General features: G+C 45.6%; 1 protein-coding gene across 3 annotated transcripts in view; it reads right to left on the bottom strand.

Annotated features, from left to right (window-relative positions):
- The window catches only part of LOC119659012, a 61,445-nt gene that overhangs the window by 10,837 nt on the left and 32,278 nt on the right, over positions 1 to 18,330 (bottom strand). The window contains exons 1-2 of one of the 3 annotated variants that reach the window (XM_038066900.1): positions 9,172 to 9,190; positions 8,712 to 8,802 (exon numbers count right to left, since the gene is read on the bottom strand). The exons of 1 other annotated variant lie outside the window; for it this stretch is intronic. In XM_038066900.1, coding sequence (XP_037922828.1) covers positions 8,712 to 8,731 — 20 coding nt within the window. In that variant the 5' untranslated portion in view covers positions 8,732 to 8,802; positions 9,172 to 9,190. Of the gene's footprint in view, positions 1 to 8,711; positions 8,803 to 9,171; positions 9,204 to 18,330 lie in introns of those variants that run through there. One more of the 3 variants, XM_038066918.1, reaches the window with a different exon arrangement.

The following is an 18,330-nucleotide window of genomic DNA, read 5'->3' on the forward strand; positions in this document are numbered from 1 at the left end:
GATTGTTACCACTCTGTTCCCTCACCACGAAAATAGGGGAAGGCAAATATTTGTCCAGCTAAATGATGGCATAATACCGCCTGTAACTGTGGAGGAGCTGCGGGAAATATGTGGTAGGTTCGGTGACAACAAGGCCCCAGGTTTGGATGGCATCCCCAACCGAGCTTTGAAACTGGCAGTGAAGACTAGGCCCGACCTTTTCGCCAACACCTTCGACGCGTGCCTAAAAGAAGGAATATTCCCTGCCCAGTGGAAAAAGCAGAAGTTGGTGTTGCTTCCGAAGCCTGGCAAGCCACCTGGAAACCCAGCGTCGTATCGTCCTATCTGCCTGTTGGATACAATGGGGAAGATGATGGAGAGAGTCATCTACAACAGACTCCTGCCCATCGTCGAAGCCAGCAATGGTTTGTCAGAACGCCAGTTTGGTTTCCGACGCGCCCACTCTACGGTGGACGCAATTGGCATGGTGGTAAACCTGGCAAAAGGTGCACTGATTTCTGGCGGCTGCTGTGCCGTTGGTGGTTGGATGTGAAAAACGCATTCAACTCGGCCAACTGGAATAGAATTAAACGGGCGTTGGCTGACATAGGTGTCCCCGGATACTTAGCGAATTTGGTGGAAAACTACCTTTCAGAGAGGACTCTCTGTACGGGACGGATGAGGGCTCCAAAGAGTGCATTGTCGCAGCCGGGGTACCACAGGGATCGGTACTTGGTCCCCTGTTGTGGAATATCATGTATAATGGGGTGCTTGCTCTTTCCGTCCCAGAGGGGACTACGATTGTCGGCTTTGCTGATGACCTAGCTGTGGTTGTTGCTGCAAAACACCCAGAAGATGTAGAGGTTTACGCAACAGAAACAGTGAGAGCGGTAAAGTCCTGGCTAGGAAAGGCCGGGCTGACTTTAGCGGACGTGAAAACGGAAGCGGTCTTAATAACGAAACGCAGGAAAAATAACACTGTAAAAGTGGAGGTCGGTGGACATACGGTCCAGCCGGCTATCAAATACCTGGGGGTAATAATTGACACCAAATTGAGTTTTAGGGAACACCTAGAGTATGCATGCCAAAAGGCAGCCAGTGCCACCACGGCACTTGCAAAAATGTTGCCAAATATTGGTGGGCCGAAACATTGCCGGAGGTTGGTGCTAGCCGGAGTGGTGCGCTCCATCCTGCTCTAGACAGTTAATGGCCACTGTTGCATCTAATATTACAAGTGTTTTAGATTTGGAGAAGGAGGTGTTCAAACGAAGCACAACTCTGCCAAAAACACCAATTGCAAAGGCAAAGAATGATGGGCTAAAAGGAGATAGCTGGTCAAAAAAGGCAATTTCGACACCCATTGGATTTAATCAAGAGTTACTCCAGCAGCAGCAAATAGATCCATTCAGGAGAAGCTCATCAATCGCCTCCAATACCAAAGCCGTCGAAAGAGAAAGTCCCTGGGAACACAGTCATTGAAAAAGGCGAAGGAGTCAGTAAAAGGAGTAATCTGGCCAAGACTCACCGAGAACAGAGCCCTGAGCCAGAAGAACTACCTTTTATACAGCTTGGGAATAAAATAGTTGAGCTGTCCGAATTCATCAAGGACAAGCACAACGTGCACCAAGCCATTAAGAACATGATGAGAGCCATCAGGGTGCTTTACAGTAAGTCCCAGGAAGAAGTAAGAAAGCCTAAGGAAAAGCCGGACATTCCAGCCCCAACAGTGTCACAGACGACCCAAGTGACACCAAAGCAGAAGGTCACCGATCTTCAATCAAGTAAGCGAGTGCGAGACAAAGAGGGCGAAGCTTTGGTGAATCAACAGGCACCAAAAAGGAAGAAAGGAGTCTCGACCAGTCCAATAAACGGAACTAAAAGTTCAGAAGGGCCCAAAGTGCCCAAAGTAGGAACGTCGGCTAGCGAAGCGAAACCGAGAGAAAATAAGAGCGGTGGTTGGACTAAGCTCGTGAACCAAAAAAGAGACAAGAAACCAAAGATGCGAATTCGCCCGGAGGGAATTGTAATCTCCAGCAGATGACATCTAACGTATGCGGAGATACTGAAGAAGGTGAAATCTGACCCCGACCTAAAAGACCTAGGCGGAAATATCAGCAAAATCCGGCGGACCCAGAAAAGGGATCTCATGTTTGAACTGAAAAAATCCAGCGTGGGAAAACTGACGGCTGTCGTAACCAAGTTTTAAACTCACTTGGGGAGAATGTCGCGGTTCGTTCCCAAAAACAAGAGATTTATATCCAGTGCAAGGATCTCGATGAGGTAACATCCAGAGAAGAGATCTGCACTGCCTTGAAGGAACAATTCAAGTTGGAGGAATTCGGGGAAGAATCTATCGTGAGCCTAAGAAAAGCTTATGGCGGTACTCAAACGGCCACAATGCGACTGCCAGTGGAGTCAGCGCAGAAGTTGTTGGCCGTAGGGAAGGTTCGCATTGTTTGCCATTGCCATTGTTTGCCGACTAAGGGAACAGATCTCTTTAAAAAGGTGCTTCAAAATGCCTAATGTTTGGACACTTCGCAAAGGCATGCACTAGCGGCATTGATCGGTCCGATCGATGTCGAAGGTGTGGGGAAAAAGGACATATTGCCAAGGAGTGCAATAGAGACCCCAAATGCATTTTGTGCGAAGAAAAGGAGGGGCAGGATAACCGGCACATTGCCGGAAGTGGCAAATGTCCGAAATTTAGGAAGGCGCTCACTGCAATGAGAAAATGAGGTTTATTCAAATAAACCTCAATCATTGCAGGGTCGCTCAGGATTTACTTGAGCAGACCACGTTCGAATCTAAGATGGAAGTTGCCGTCATAAGTGAACTGTACAGAAACCGTCACGGTGGTGTATGGGTCACAGATTCAACTGGTGGAGCGGCGATATGGGCGTGCGGTCGTTATACCATACAATATAGTATGCGTCAGGCGGCTAGTGGTTTTGTGTAGGCGAAAATAAGCGGTATATTCGTATACAGCTGCTACGCTCCACCGAGCCTCACACTTCCTGAGTTTGAAGAACTCTTAGATGATCTTGTTCACGATGCAAGGGGACGAGGTCCAAAGATGATAGCCGGTGACTTTAATGCGTGGGCTATCGAGTGGGGCGGCAAAGAGACAAGAGCAAGGGGGCGGTGTTTGTTAGAAGCATTTGCCCTGTTAGATGTAGTTCTGGCCAACAAAGGCGATGTAAACACTTATCGGAAAGGGGGAACTGGTTCAATCGTAGATCTGACTTTTGTCAGCCATGCGCTGGCACGTGGCATGTCCTGGCAAGTTAGCGAGGACTTCACGTACAGCGACCACCAGGCAATCACCTTTGAACCCGGGACGGAGCCACAAGGCAGGATACTCGCACCCCGGAAGCCGAAATCCAAAAGAACACCAGGATGGTCTGCAAAAGCTATGGATGCGCAAACATTCATGGAAGTGTGGCTAGACCTGCCTAGCAAAGCAGGCACCTCCACGGATAGAGCTCTCGATGTTACACAAAGCATCGCTAAGGCATGTGACGCGTTGATGCCTAGGCGATGCTCATTCTCCACTAGAAGACCCAATTATTGGTGGAATAGTGAACTTGCCAGTCTTCGATCGATTTGCCACAGAGCCAGACGAACGGCTCAGAGAGCAATAGGTAGGATCGATCAAGGACAAAAGGAGTATGCCTATAAGGAAGCCCGCAAGAACCTCAAGCTCACCATCCAGCGGAGTAATCGGGAATGTTTTATGAAGCTCTGTTTGGAAGCGGACATAAATCCGTGGGGTAGCGCCTATAAAATTGTGACAGGGCGATTCAGAGGCCGATCATCTCCGCAGATCACGTGCCCTATGCTCTTGTTGAAAATAATCCAGGGGTTATTTCCCCAGCAAGAGCAGGGTACTAACACTTTCCAGCGTCACCTGAATGTGACGCCGATTCCACCAGTCACCAGGGACGAGCTGCTCGAGATCTGCAGTCGAATAGGTGACACTAAAGCCCCTGGTCTGGACGCCATACCGAATAAGGCGCTCAAGCTTGCCGTCAAATGTAGATCGGATATGTTCGCGAAGCTGTTCGAAATGTGCATGTCCGAAGGTATCTTTGCAGCACCGTGGAAGCGGCAGAAGCTGGTGTTGCTGCCTAAGGCTGACAAACCGCCAGGGGAACCGTCCTCCTATAGACCCATATGTCTTCTAGACACTATGGGGAAAATGTTGGAGGGGGTTATTTATAATAGACTACTCCCAGTCGTCGAGAGCCAAGGGGGCTTTTCAGATAGGCAGTATGGGTTCCGTAAAGCCAGATCAACCATTGATGCCATCAAAATGGTTACTGGCTTGGCCGAAAATGCAATTCACGGAAGGGGTTGTACCAGCAAATATTGTGTAGTGGTCACCCTGGATGTGAGAAATGCTTTCAACTCGGCCAATTGGAACCTTATACGAAAGTCTCTGGTGAGGAATGGTGTTCCCACCTACCTCGCCGCTATTATAGATAGGTATTTGCATGAGCGAACATTGTGGTATAATACAGATGATGGACCCAAGGAGTACATTGTCTCCGCGGGTGTCCTACTGGGCTCTGTACTGGGCCCACTACTGTGGAACATCATGTACAATGATGTGCTTAACCTTCCAGTTCCGGAGGAGGTCACGGTGATGGGTTACGCCGATGACATAGCACTGGTTATGGTCGCAAAGCAACTCGAGGATGCTGAGTTGTACTCAAGCGAAGCAGTCAGTGTTGTTAAGGCTTGGCTAGAGAGTGCTGGACTGGCACTCGCTGAGGAAAAGACGGAAGCGGTCCTCATCACTAAGCGCCCCATAAGAAATTACGCCTGCATCAGAATCGGGAATAGTATCATCGCTTCCAAGCCTGAAATCAAATACTTGGGGGTGATGATAGACGGAAAACTCAATTTTAAGCAGCACATAGAGCATACTTGTACGAGTATGGCTCTGGCAAAGATGATGCCGAACGTAGGAGGACCGCGGCATACTTGCAGGCTGCTCATAGCCAGGGTGGTGAGTTCTACCTTTTTGAATGCAGTTCCAGTTTGGGGAAACGCGCTGCAGGTTTTAGGCAATGCATATAAACTGAGTACGGTTTACAGAAGAACAGCCTTAAGAGTGTGTTCTATCTTCAGGACCGTCTCAGACGATGCAGCGTTCGTCATCTCGGGAATGATGCCAATTGACATCCTGGCAACCGAAATGATGAACATTTATAACAACAGGTCCATCTCTCCCTTATCGCAGGGGAAAAAACCGAAAGAGGGAGATCCATAAGCAGATGGCAACAGCGATGGGACCAGTCAGAAAAGGGTCGTTGGACTTACAGGTTGATCCCTTCCATCAGGGAGTGGCTGGAGAGAAAGCATGGGGAGATCAATTATAATCTCACTCAGTTTCTCACCGGCCATGGAGGATACCGTCAATACCTGTACAGGTTTAAATTGGACACCGGACCTAATTATCCACGGTGTCCCAGAGGACCCAGCGCACGTATTCTTCCAATGTCCTTCGTGGAAGAAAGAAGGAACCTAGAGGAAACTCTAGGTGAAGTGCTATCACCGAAAAATTGTGTCCCGAGAATGGTAGCTTGCCAGGAAGACTGGGATGCGATCAATTTCATGATCGCAGTAATCCAGGAGAAACTGCGAAAAGCAGAAGAAGGGAGGAAAGCGCGGTTACGAACCCCGCGGGAAGACGGAAGGAGAGCTAGCTAAAGCAAGCTAACTCCGCCCCGTGATGTAATACCTAAAGGTGGTTCCAAGGGGTAGGGGGGGAGTCGGGGGTGGTTTTAGTGGGTAAAAATCTCACACTCTGGCATTCCCAGGCCAGAGTCTTTTGAAGATTTCCACCTCCTTAAAAAAAAAAAAAAAACAGGTAAGTCATCAAGAGATGTACCATGGTGGAACAGGAACCTAGCCAGAATGAGAACAGAGACACGAGAACTCTTCGATCAGTCAAAACAAACCGGGGACGGCAGAGGTACAAAAATGCACTGACTGCGTATAGCAACGCGATCAGGGAAGCAAAATGCAACAGCTTCAAAGAATTTTATGAAGGGATCGAACAAATCACAGAAGCAACCAGGCTTTACAAGGCTGTAATCAAAGACGGCAGAATATTCTCTGTCTGTTTGAGGAAGGAAGATGGGACATTTACCGAGAATGAGGAGGACAGGGTACACCTGCTTCTCACAACTCATTTCCCGGGGTCCTACCCCACGGCGGCAGGCGACAACATTCTGCCTGATACCCCAACAATAAATAAAATGAGAAAAAAGGAGAACTGGCAACTAGCAAAATAGGTATACTCAGAAGCTAGGCTAAGGTGGGCAGTGGGAACTTTTAAACCACTAAAATCACCCGGAGTAGATGGTATTTTCCCAGCACTAATCCAGAGAGGCCTAGGAATTATTTTAGAGTCTCTTCTGAGGGCGGTAAAGGGGAGCATAGCACTGGGATACATACCAAGGGCATGGAGACGGGCAAAAGTGGTGTTAATTCCGAAAGCGGGTAAAAAGGATCCTTTTCACCTTGAATCTTTCAAACCAATTTGCCTAACATCGTTCGTACTCAAAACCGTGGAGAAGGTCATAAACAACTATATAAGAACTAACGTTCTAAATCGTAATCCCCTACATCACGGCCAACACGCTTACCGGGCAGGACGGTCAACTGAAATTGCTCTGCATCAGCTGACAGAGGCACTACGGAATGCCATAGAAACAAAAGAAATTGCACTGTGCGCGTTTTTGGATATCGAACGAGCATTCGACAACACATCGCACAGAGAGATACAAGATGCCCGGAGCCGCAAAGGAGTGGGAAACACCCTGGCATTCTGGATGGGCAAAATGCTAGAAACAAGCAAATAGAAGTACCGACAGGTACAAATTCTATTATCATGAACACTACTCAAGGCTGTCCACAGGGCGGGGTATTATCGCGGCTGATGTGGAGTATGGTAGTGGACGAACTCCTGAACGTGCTAACAAATACTGGAATACAAGTCCAGGGTTACGCGGACGACATTGTTTTAATCGGTAGGGGCAAATATGAAGATACCCTATGTGATAGAATCCAAACTGGACTAAGGGTTACTAGTGCCTGGTGCAGGAAGGTGGGACTGCGGATCAATCCAGCCAAAACCACCATAGTACCATTCACTAGGAGGCGTAAGCTTGATCACCTGAGAGCCATAAGATTACATGATATGGAGGTGAAACGTGAAACAGAGGTCAAATATTTGGGAATTACGCTAGACCAAAAATTACTCTGGAAGACACATGTCAGAAACACTTGTCGGAAAGCCACGAGGGCTCTGATGACTTGTAGATCCATAACAGGAAAAAAATGGGGTTGCAGCCAGAAGATACTACTTTGGATATATACTGCAATAGTAAGGCCAATGATTGCCTATGGAGTGGTAATCTGGGCACAAAGAACCGAACTCAGCACACAAGCCAGGGAATTACATAAGCTCCAAAGGCTGGCTTGCGTGTGTATCAGTGGGGCAATGAGGACATGCTCAACGGCATCCCTGGAGGTCCTTCTGGGATTAACCCCTCTCCATCTGCACATACAGATGCAGACAAGGAGATCAATATTCAGGATGGCCGGTAGTATGAGTGAGGCGGGGAGCTGCCTAAATCGAAGCAAGATTGATATTCCTTCTAGGCGGTATCCCGAATTACTGATACCAAAGGATAACATGACAACGAGGTTTCACTTCGATAAGAAGTTTGAAACACGTTGGAGTAACAAGGCAAACTGGGAGAGCGTTGCTGCGACATACGGCTTAAACTAGCAACTGATTACTTGGTACACTGAAGAATCCCTCACTGCAGAGGGAGCGGGTGCCGGTGTCATTGGTCCAAGGAAAATTTACTTTGAGTCAATGAGCAGGCACATTAGCATATTCCAGGGGGAAATATACGCCATAGACAAATGTGACTCCTTTAATCTGCAAAGGAACTGCAGGGGGCAGAACATAGCTATTCTCACCGATAGCCAAGCAGCGATCAAGGCACTTAGGTCCAACCAGGTGAACTCTAAACTGGTGTCGGAATGCCTTGAAAGACTGAATACACTCGGCTCGTCCAACAAGGTTTGGATACTTTGGGTTCCAGGCCATGCTGAGTTGGAAGGCAACGAGGTAGCGGACGAACTAGCCAAGAAGGGAGCAGGGACGCCTTTACACGGGCCTGAACCCTTCTGTGGAACCGGAAACGGTTTCATGACTATGAATCTAAGAAATGAAGAGGAACGGTTGAGGGAACTATACTGGGCGGGCCTACCAGGGATGGAGCAGTCCAGGGTGCTTATTGGGGGATACGAACCTACACGCAAAGGATTGCTTAAACCTCACCAAAAAGAACCTCGGAATCATAGTGGAAATTCTCACTGGTCATTGTCGGCTGAACTATCACCTAGGGAAGCTAGGGATATCTACGGACACTGCCTGCAGGTTTTGTGAGAAGGAGGACGAAACTTCTATACACGTCCTGCGATAGTGTCCGGCACTTGAGCAAAGTAGGTCGAAGCATCTGGGAGAACACTTAATACCAGATGCAAAGCTGAAAGATCTGGAAGTAGGGAACATACTAAAGTTCCTGATGGTTATAGGCCTGCTTGAGATGAGTGATGAGTAAAAGAAGCACAATAGTTCTTTAAGGACGCGGTGCGACTTTCCCTTAACAGAATAAGAATAATAATAAGTAAAACGAGATACATACAGACCAGTTTTGGAATTCATTGTGATTGTGTATGTGTGTGTTCGTGTATATGATGCCAATCGTTTGAACTTCAACTACTTAATTTCAATTACTGTAAAATAAAAAGAATACAATGTATTTCGCATTATAATCATAGCATGGAAAACAAGCACTATAATCACTCGATGAAAAATCAAAATAAAAAGCGAATCAGACACTATTTGGTTAGTTACAAAACTCAAAAAGAACTTAACACTGAACAGGAGGCATCACTCAAGCAAAAACTGAGGGAGGACCCAAAAAAATGGACTAAATCTAACTAAACCGAAGCAGAAATCAAAACCAAACCAAACAACCTAAAATTTTGAAAAACAACTTTTCACACACCAAACTTAATAGAAATTTTCCACAAAAAGCGCGACCAATTGCACTCAGCCCTCTAATAGTGATCAGCCATTCACACTGCAATCCAGGTCAGTACCTGTATCGCTTGGTCCAAGGAACTGTGAATGCTGTATATGAACCTAACGCCAAAACGGCATTCCTAAATGCATCCAGTCTGTTTGTGAAACCAGGAAGAAAGGTGCAGGGGTATTTGGTAGCTAGTTGTTGATTTAATGTGCATGAACTTCTCAAATGAGTAGAAGAGATACATCACAAAATTGGGTCTTTCAGCTTCGTCTCAGTGAACTTCCTAATTGGTGATGAGTTTTCAGTATATCCTCTCTCCCCTTTTAGTGTGTAGCACTGTTCTGCTCGGTTTTGAAGCCGCGACCTCGTAAAACTGTGACTGCTGCGGGTAGGACAAGAAGCGCAGAATCTAGCCTGCTAGCCCGTAGTGTCCTTGCAGCACCCCTACGCAACAACCAGGGGTCTCTTTGAGGTTCCCATAAAATTGTTTACCTAATGTCTGCAGCCTGGCTCTGACTAAACTTGGCAACCGCAATGGAAGTGATTAAAAGTTTCCCCGCAATTTCGATTATGCAAATATAAGGTATACCGAGTCCAGTACCTCATGTAAACTGCCCTAATCTTGTACCTGTTTGCGTGTGTCTCGCTCAAAAGCTCTCATGACCGAGTTTTGTTATGGGAGGACCAGTCGCCCATTTATTTAGCGCACGTATTGAATCTCCGCTATTTGGGATAGGTGGCTTTCAATTAGAACGATTAGATTTCACCCTTCACACCCAGTAGTCGACAGAGGGACTGCCAGAAGTGGAGCCCCGCTAAAGGATGGAGGGCATCGCTATTGACTAGAAGGCTTTAATGGCGGCCTAGCTATTAACCAGAATAGTATGTTATTGTTACTCTTACTTACTCATCGATAGGTCTTCAGCATCGCCAGTGCCCCTTTTAATGACTGAAGTGGATTGGGACTATGACCAAAGGACCATCCTAGTTGTCCGAAGTTAACCAAGAGGGCAGGACTATCCCATAAACCAAAAAAACATGGTGAAATTGACCATAAAGTTCCACCTGCGACTGAACTGTCAAGTAGACACGCACCTGTACGCCTCTGTACTAACCGGGTTCCGCATGGGGTGGGAGTCTTTTTGGACATTTCAGTTCCTCGGGTGTCATCATCAACCGCGCAACAACCGGTATCCGGTCTAGGCCTGTCTTAATAAGGAACTCCAAACACCCCGGTTTTGCGCCGAGGTCCACCAATTCGATATCCCGAAAATATGTCTGGCACCCTGACCTACGCCATCTTTCTATCTCAGTCAGGGTCTACTTCGTATCATCCATATGGAATAGGTGACCCACCCGATGCAACCTGTTGAACCGAATTTTATTCACAACCACTCGGTGATGGTATCGCTCATAAATTGCACCGTTATAAAGGCTACGGAATCGCCCATCCTCATGTAAGGGGCTAAACATTTTTCGGAAGATACTTCTCTCAAACGCAGTAAAGAGCTCGTAATTTTTTTCGCTAAGAACCCAGGTCTCCGAGAAATACATAAGGATTGGCAAGATCATTGTCTTGTACAGTAAGAGCTTTGACCATTATATACCCCATACAAGAACCGTGGGTTGTTGGTGGGGTAGTCAGGGGCCTCAACTTCCAAAATGCAAACCTGTTGTATTCCAATGGAAGCAATCGACGACCCTCTTACATGGTCTCAAAAGACTTCCAGGCTAATTTGGTTAACCACCTATGTGATGGCGACACCACATCGGCTAAGCTAACCGTAAAAAGTCAACAGGGAGATAAAGAGATACTATGGTGCTCTGCATATTTCTCCTACGACGCAGAAGACATTCCCAGTGGAACATTCATCAGAGCTATCCAATATGCCAAAAATAGGGGCATGGGACTTATTAGCAGGATGTGATGTCAACGCTCACCACATATACTGGAGAAGTTCGAGCATCAATACAAAAGGATCGAAACTACTGGAATATCTAATAGGAACCGATTTACAGATCCTTAATTTGGGTAATGAACTCACTTTCTTCAACGTAGTCAGGCGAGAGGTCATCGACATCACGGTGGCATCTCCTGACATCGTGGCTCTGATCGGAGAGTGGAGAGTATCGGATCACAGACGCATTGATTTCGTAATAGGAATGGATCCACCTCCACCCACTCCATTTCAGAATCCGCGGAAAACAGATTGGGTGATGTATAAAATAGAATTGAGCGCCCGAGTCACGATCCCTGGGAAACGCATCAAATCCATTGGTGGAATTGAGGAAACAACCCAGCTGGAATCACTATAAAGAGGCACAGAAGGCTCTAAGGAAGAGCATAAGATCGGCTAAACGATCATACAAACTACATACATACTGACTAACTCTCTCGAGGCAACCTCAAAGCTGAAGCGGATTCTGGTTAAAGAACGTAGCCAGAAACTGGGTTATTTACGTTTACAGAATGGGAAGTACACAGAAAGCAATGAACAATGAAGAAACTGCAAATCATTTGCTTGAAGTACACTTGCCAGGCAGCATCCAAAATCTAATCTCGGGGCCAACAGGTGCATACAGCCCTCAACCGAGAGACTGGAATCTGGCATGCAAAGTAGTATCACTGGAGCGAGTGAAATGGGCATTTAACTCGTTCAATAGATACAAGTCTGCAGGTCCGGATGGCATCATTCCTGCGCTAGTAATAGAGGGAATGGATTTCCTGGGTCTACATATTCGGAATATATATCGCGCATGCCTAGCACACGCTTATATTCCAATTAAATGGCGTGATGTGAAGGTGTTATCCATTCCCGAACCAGGGAAACCCACCTACACTGACGCAAAAAGCTTCCGACCGATCAGTCTAACGTCCTTTCTGCTAAAAGGACTGGAAAGACTAGTGGATCGGTTCACAAGGGATACATACATTCCGAAGTGGCCACTTCTCCATACACACGCCTACCAGAAAGGCAAATCCACGGAGACAGCACTCCATGAACTTACGGCAAAAATTGAAAAGGCGAATACGCTTTAGGCGCATTCATGGACATCGAAGTTGCCTTCAATTATGCCTCATTCACGGCAATTTGTGATACGGCAAGACATCATGGAATCGAACCGCTGCTAATCAGTTGGATCCTTCACATGCTAGAGTGGAGAAAAATCCACATATCGGTCGGCCAGAAGTCTATTAAAGCAGGATGTCTCAGGGGCTGCCCACAGGGAGGGGTTCTCTCTACACTGTTATGGCTCTTGGTAATGGATACCCTGCTGTGGCTCCTGGAGGACAAATAAGTCTTCGCGCAAGCATTTGCAAACGACCTAGCCGTAATAATTACCGGCAAGTTTGCGTGCACAGTATGTGACCGCCTGAATGCAACACTGCAGTAATTCACAGTTGGTGCCTCCGCTAGGAAGACTAGGAAGATTGGACTGGTTATGTTCACTAGGAACGTCAGGTGGGGTAGCTATACGCTCACTGGTGCCATGAGCACGACATCCAGCACAGCTCTAAATGCATTACTTAATTTGCAGCCCCTGGATATATTTATTCAAAGCACTCCAATGAGAGCAGCTCATAGACTAAGACTCAAAAACAAAATAGGGTTCTGGAGCCCGAGTCTACCTCTCGAATAAAAACGAAAAGTGAGTTTTTCCTTTGGGACAATATGCAACGGTTTTTGAAGCCGAAGTTTATGCGATCATAAGGGCGGCAAACTGGGTAATTGACGAGCGGTTGAAGGGCAGGCGCATCACGATCTGCATTGAGGACGTTGAGTAGTCCTTAGATCACCCCGAAAATCGTTCAGGAATGAAGAAACCGTTTGAAATCTATGTCTAGATACGGTGGAAGTACTCTGGGTACGTGGTCACTGTGGCGTAGAGGGAAATGAAATCTCGAATGCTTTAGCGAAAGAGGGGTCAATCTCCCCCATGCCGAGACCAGAATCAGTAATTGGAGTATCAGTAACATTGGCTAAGGCTGTCTTCAAAAACTGGGAACCAGCTTCCCACAATGACAGGTGGAAGAGCCTAAATGCTCCTAGATACACCAAACTTTTCCCGTCAGAACCGAAGATGCGCACCGCAAAGTTTATCCTGTCGAAAAGCAGGAGGACTTGCAGGAGTATTGTAGGCATTCTGACAGGTCATAATTCATTAACTGGACATATGTTTAGAATAGGAATTATTCAGGATGATACGTGCCCCTCCTGTAATGAGGAAGCGGAATCCCCGGTGCATTTCCTATGTGAATGCCCCGCCTTTGGATGCATCAGGCATCAGATCTTTGGTACCGAGATTCTCCAGTTGCGACGGGTAGCATCACATCCACTAACGGAAATCCTGCGCTACGTTAACGAATCCGGAATATTTCGTTAGATGGGGGTGGCGAGTACAATGGGCCAACATGGTCTGAGTGCTCTCACATACACACAACACATCGCTTGGATGAAAAGGTGTTCACAAACAGCATTCCCTATGAATGACGCATCAACAAACTTCTAAAATCTAAAATCTAGCGCAGTGTAGTTCGCCCTGTTACCCTCTCATGGCTTTAAGTGCTTGCCGACTACTAAAAACAATGAACGCTGCATCGCTGATCAAAAAATTGGATAGATGCACTGAGGCAACTATGACACCTTTCCTCATACCGCTAAGCTGGTAACTAAAAGAGATATCAAGTACTTTTTTATCATCAGGTTTGTCTCACACTCTGCTGTCAAAGATTCCCTTTACTCACCGATCTCTCCAAAAATTACCACATTTGGTACTGCAGCAGTGTCCATATCCTTTTTCATAAAGGGTCTGATCTTATCTTACACTCCAGCAACTGAGACCAATGTCCAAGTCCTGGTTAACATATGAATAATGTCCCCTGACTAGCTATTTTTTCCATAGGCACTTCCGCAGAATGGTAGGTTGCCCCTTCGGCACTTTACCTTCCTTACAGGAAACTCCCATGACGATTGTCAGAAATGAGGCTGCTTATTTATTTATTTATTTATTTATTTAATGAGGACAATACACAGAAAGCAAATTTCTTATTACATATTGTCCTCAGAATGAGGAGTAAGTGAATGGCTCATTTTACGCTTAAAGCTAGAGAGGGACATAAAGTCAAAGGACCCAAGCTGTAGGGCATTGTAGGACCGGCAAAACCTTGGGATCGGAGAGTCAAAGTAAATCTCGAGCTCCGCGAAGTGTACATAAAAAATGTCCGCACTACGTGTGTTATGAGACGAGGCGATACGGGAAGTAATATCCGAGTTCGCGGAGCAGTCCATCAGACAATTGTAGAGTTTGAAAAGAGTACACATATCAAGGAAGATACGGCGTAGCTGTAGGAGATTGAGGGTGCGGAGTCCTGTCGGATAATCAACCCGTGGAAGGTTCTTTTTGTAAAAGAGGGTCCGGGTGAATTTGCGTTGTACAACTTCAAGAACGCGGCAGTCACGGATGCGGTGGGGGGACCAGACTACACAGCAATATTCAAGGATGTTTCTGATAAGGGAATTGAAGAATGTTAAGGACGGCTGGATTGAAGTAAAGTCGGAGGAGGAACGTAGGATAAAACCAGACATTTTGGAAGCTCTATTGATGATGTCAACGAAGTGGGAATTGAAATGAAATTTATCGTCGAATATTACACCCAGGTCTTTGGAGGAGGTCAGTAGTGAAAGGGGTTGTCCACTAAGAGAATAGAAAAAGGATGTTGGGGAGGGTTTAAGGATAGCGCATCCAGTGGCATTTGTTGACATTCAGTGTTAGCCTGTTGACCGAACACCAATGGACTGTAAGAGAGCACACTCCAACGGAGACGAAACAGAGGCAAACAATTTAAGGTCGGCTACGTAAAGCAAATACGGGCACGTGAGGATGGAGGCGAGGTCATTGATAAAAAAACAGGCAGAGTAAGGGGCAGAGGGGTAGAGCCTTGGGGAACACCAGAGGAAGGAGAGAAGGAACCACATGAGTGACCATGAAAAGAAACTTTGCAGGAACGGTATGAGAGATAGGAGGAAAGCCAGGAGATGACTGAGGGAGGGAAGTCTAATAATGAAAGTTTAGAGAGGAAAATGTGATGATCAACGGTGTCAAAGGCTTTGGAGAAATCGGTATAAATAGCATGTACCTCCTGTCGTGAATTCAAGTATTTAGCAACAAAGTTGGTAAAAACCAGAAGATTTGAAGCCGTTGATCTATGTTTGACGAAACCATGCTGCTCTTTGACAATGAGGTGACAGAAGTGCGCGGTCAACCAGTCGTTGACGTATCTTTCTAGGATTTTGGAGCAAAAGGAGAGAAGAGAAGTGGGGCGGTAGTTCACAGATGTACATACATTGCTCCTTCTTCCCCGTCTTTGTATTCGTATTCCTATTGGAGGTACTAGCTCAATTAGGCCCCTCTCGGTGATTTAATCACCTTCTAACACATCGACATTACTCCTGCAGAAACCGTGAAAATAAGCTGATCGAAAAATCGACCGTTTCCAATGTGTTCGATATACGGTCCGCATGGAGTCATTTTCTAATATCAATATTCACGCAGTTTTACCCAGATCATTGACATTTCCTTCGTTTCGGTTTTTCTGGTAGAGACAGGGGAAAGGTTCTGACAGGCATGATTTAGTGTGTAGTCCCCTCTCCTTAGTGGCTGGAGTTTTCGTCTGCTGTATCTTCCTCTTCTGTTTTCTGAACGATTTAGACAATAGTCGAGTTTCCTGTTCCTCCAATCATGGGAGTTTCCGTACTCTCCTTTCTAATAGACTGAGCCGTAGACACTAAGTGTAGGCCTTTCATCTAAGTGGACTGATCCCCAGGTAACCCACATCAAACCTGATTTACGACTAGGTGACTAGATGGATCGCTTCGGAAAGTGAAAAAACAGGAGGAATCCTGGAAACTTGGTTCTTATTTCTATAACATTGTCGGCTTGCTGCTGTTCTCGACTTTTCTCAATGTCTTGGAACTTTAGCACATTTGATTCCAAACAAAAGACAAATATAATGTTCTTCATAAGTTCTCGAGGTTTCAAGACGAATCTTTCAATTAAACTATTGTCATTTATACCACAAAAGTCCCATTTATAGTAGGCAGGATCGTCTGAATCTAATTGTTAAAATCCAACATCACTGCATAAACATTCCAAACCGCCCATTCCCAAAAGTTTGTAGAACTCTGATGTAAATCCTAGAACGTCTAGCCCATAAACACTTTCGCAGTGCTCGTCACTAAATATAGATTGTTGTACTAATTACGCTCGCTACCATGTCATATGCATTATAAATACGCATTCAAAAATGTTTACATAGTCATATCGTCATCGTTATTTCTCAACAGATATGTATCGTTGAAATATTTCGCTAATGCTGACATTGTGCGCCAAATAAAATAATGAAAGCACATAATCTGCAAACCTTAAGGGAAAATCCAACATGCAGGAAGATTGTTTATGATAGATTAAGGGAAATTATCGTAATGGGCACGAAATTAATATGTTGGCTAACAGTCGGGGGTGGCGGATAAATATTTACAAAGTTTTATTGTTGCAGAGGTGAGTTTTTGGAGTGTGCATAGTTTGGATACAAGATACTCTCACTCAGGACAAAATAAGCGGAATAATAGGTGATAAATGTTTGCCGAAATTAAAATAATAGGCCATTAGCTTGAGCTAATAGAAAAATGTTTCCAGGGTCCTTGTAGAGGTCCTTTTTCTGTTGATAAGCAATCATTCCTCAAATGCTTCCTTTGTTGGAACCTCCCAACTTTCACAGTCAGAAAACATATTTAATCGTTGTAGTTTGAGTTTGGAAGGGTTTTATGCAACCCCTATTGTGGTACAAAACTATTTCTACCCCTATACGTTAACGGTAAAAAGTTTCTCCCTTAGATTTAGTTTCATATTACAAATCTGACCAAACGATTACCTGAGCCAGACACACGTCCACCTCTATGTAGCATAGCATAGTAGCAAATCCTTTTTATAGTAGCGAATCCTACGTATGCATGTATACCCTGTGCAGAATGCAACTGAAAATTCTCTGCAAGTGAAATCCTTCTACAAAATAGCCACAATCTGCTTCAATTCACCCAAAACTATACCAATACACATATATACGGAGATATCAAGTAGTTTTTGTGCTTCTGAAGGATGCCGTAATATCTTACTACGAATCAGCAGAAAAACTCTATAAAAATCACAAGAGGGATTGATATATTGCGCTTCCACTTTGCCTTGTTATGTTTTGTTAGAATATCCTTGCTCGCATCCCCGAAAGAAACCCCCAACAGCGACAGTAACTCCGTTGCAGTTGTCGTAGTCGTCGCAAACAATGCTTATGCTTTAGATTATTCAAGAGACATAGAGGAAACATTCGCATGCGAATAATAAGGATATCAATGGAGATGAAAAATCAATAGGTTGAAGGAAGTGGATTGTTGCGATTTGAATAATTTATGTCGCAAATCCATGGACATTGTGAAAAACTTCACGAAAAGGGGAATGGTTCAAGACTTATGACCCATAAGGACATTGCTGTGGAGAATTGATGAATGGTATGATTATAAAATCAAACTACCAACAATTATGGTGAACAAACGAATCCCCTGTTCCCGATTTATACCAAATAACCATCCTAGGAGAAACTGCACTTTCTGTTGTAGTTCAATAACTGATTGGGGTGGAGGAGCGCAGCTTCGAAGCCAGCTTATCGTCATCATCATCATCAACGGCGCAACAACCGGTATCCGGTCTAGGCCTGTCTTAATAAGGAACTCCAGACATCCCGGTTTTGCGCCGAGGTCCACTAATTCGGTATCCCTAAACGCTGTCTGGCGTCCTGGCCTACGCCATCGCTCCATCTTAGGCAGGGTCTGCCTCGTCTTCTTTTTCTACCATAGATATTGCCCTTATAGACTTTCCGGGTGGGATCATCCTCATCCATACGGATTAAGTGACCCGCCCACCGTAACCTATTGAGTCGGATTTTATCCACAACCGGACGGTCATGGTATCGCAAATAGATTTCGTCATTGTGTAGGCTACGGAATCGTCCATCCTCATGTAGGAGACCAAAAATTCTTCGGAGGATTCTTCTCTCGAACGCGGCCAAGAGTTCGCAATTTTTCTTGCTAAGAACCCAAGTTTCTGAGGAATACATGAGGACTGGCAAGATCATTGTTTTGTACAGTAAGAGCTTTGACCCTATGGTGAGACGTAACCT

Source organism: Hermetia illucens, chromosome 1 (assembly GCF_905115235.1).
Source record: "Hermetia illucens chromosome 1, iHerIll2.2.curated.20191125, whole genome shotgun sequence".
Lineage (NCBI taxonomy): Eukaryota > Metazoa > Arthropoda > Insecta > Diptera > Stratiomyidae > Hermetia > Hermetia illucens.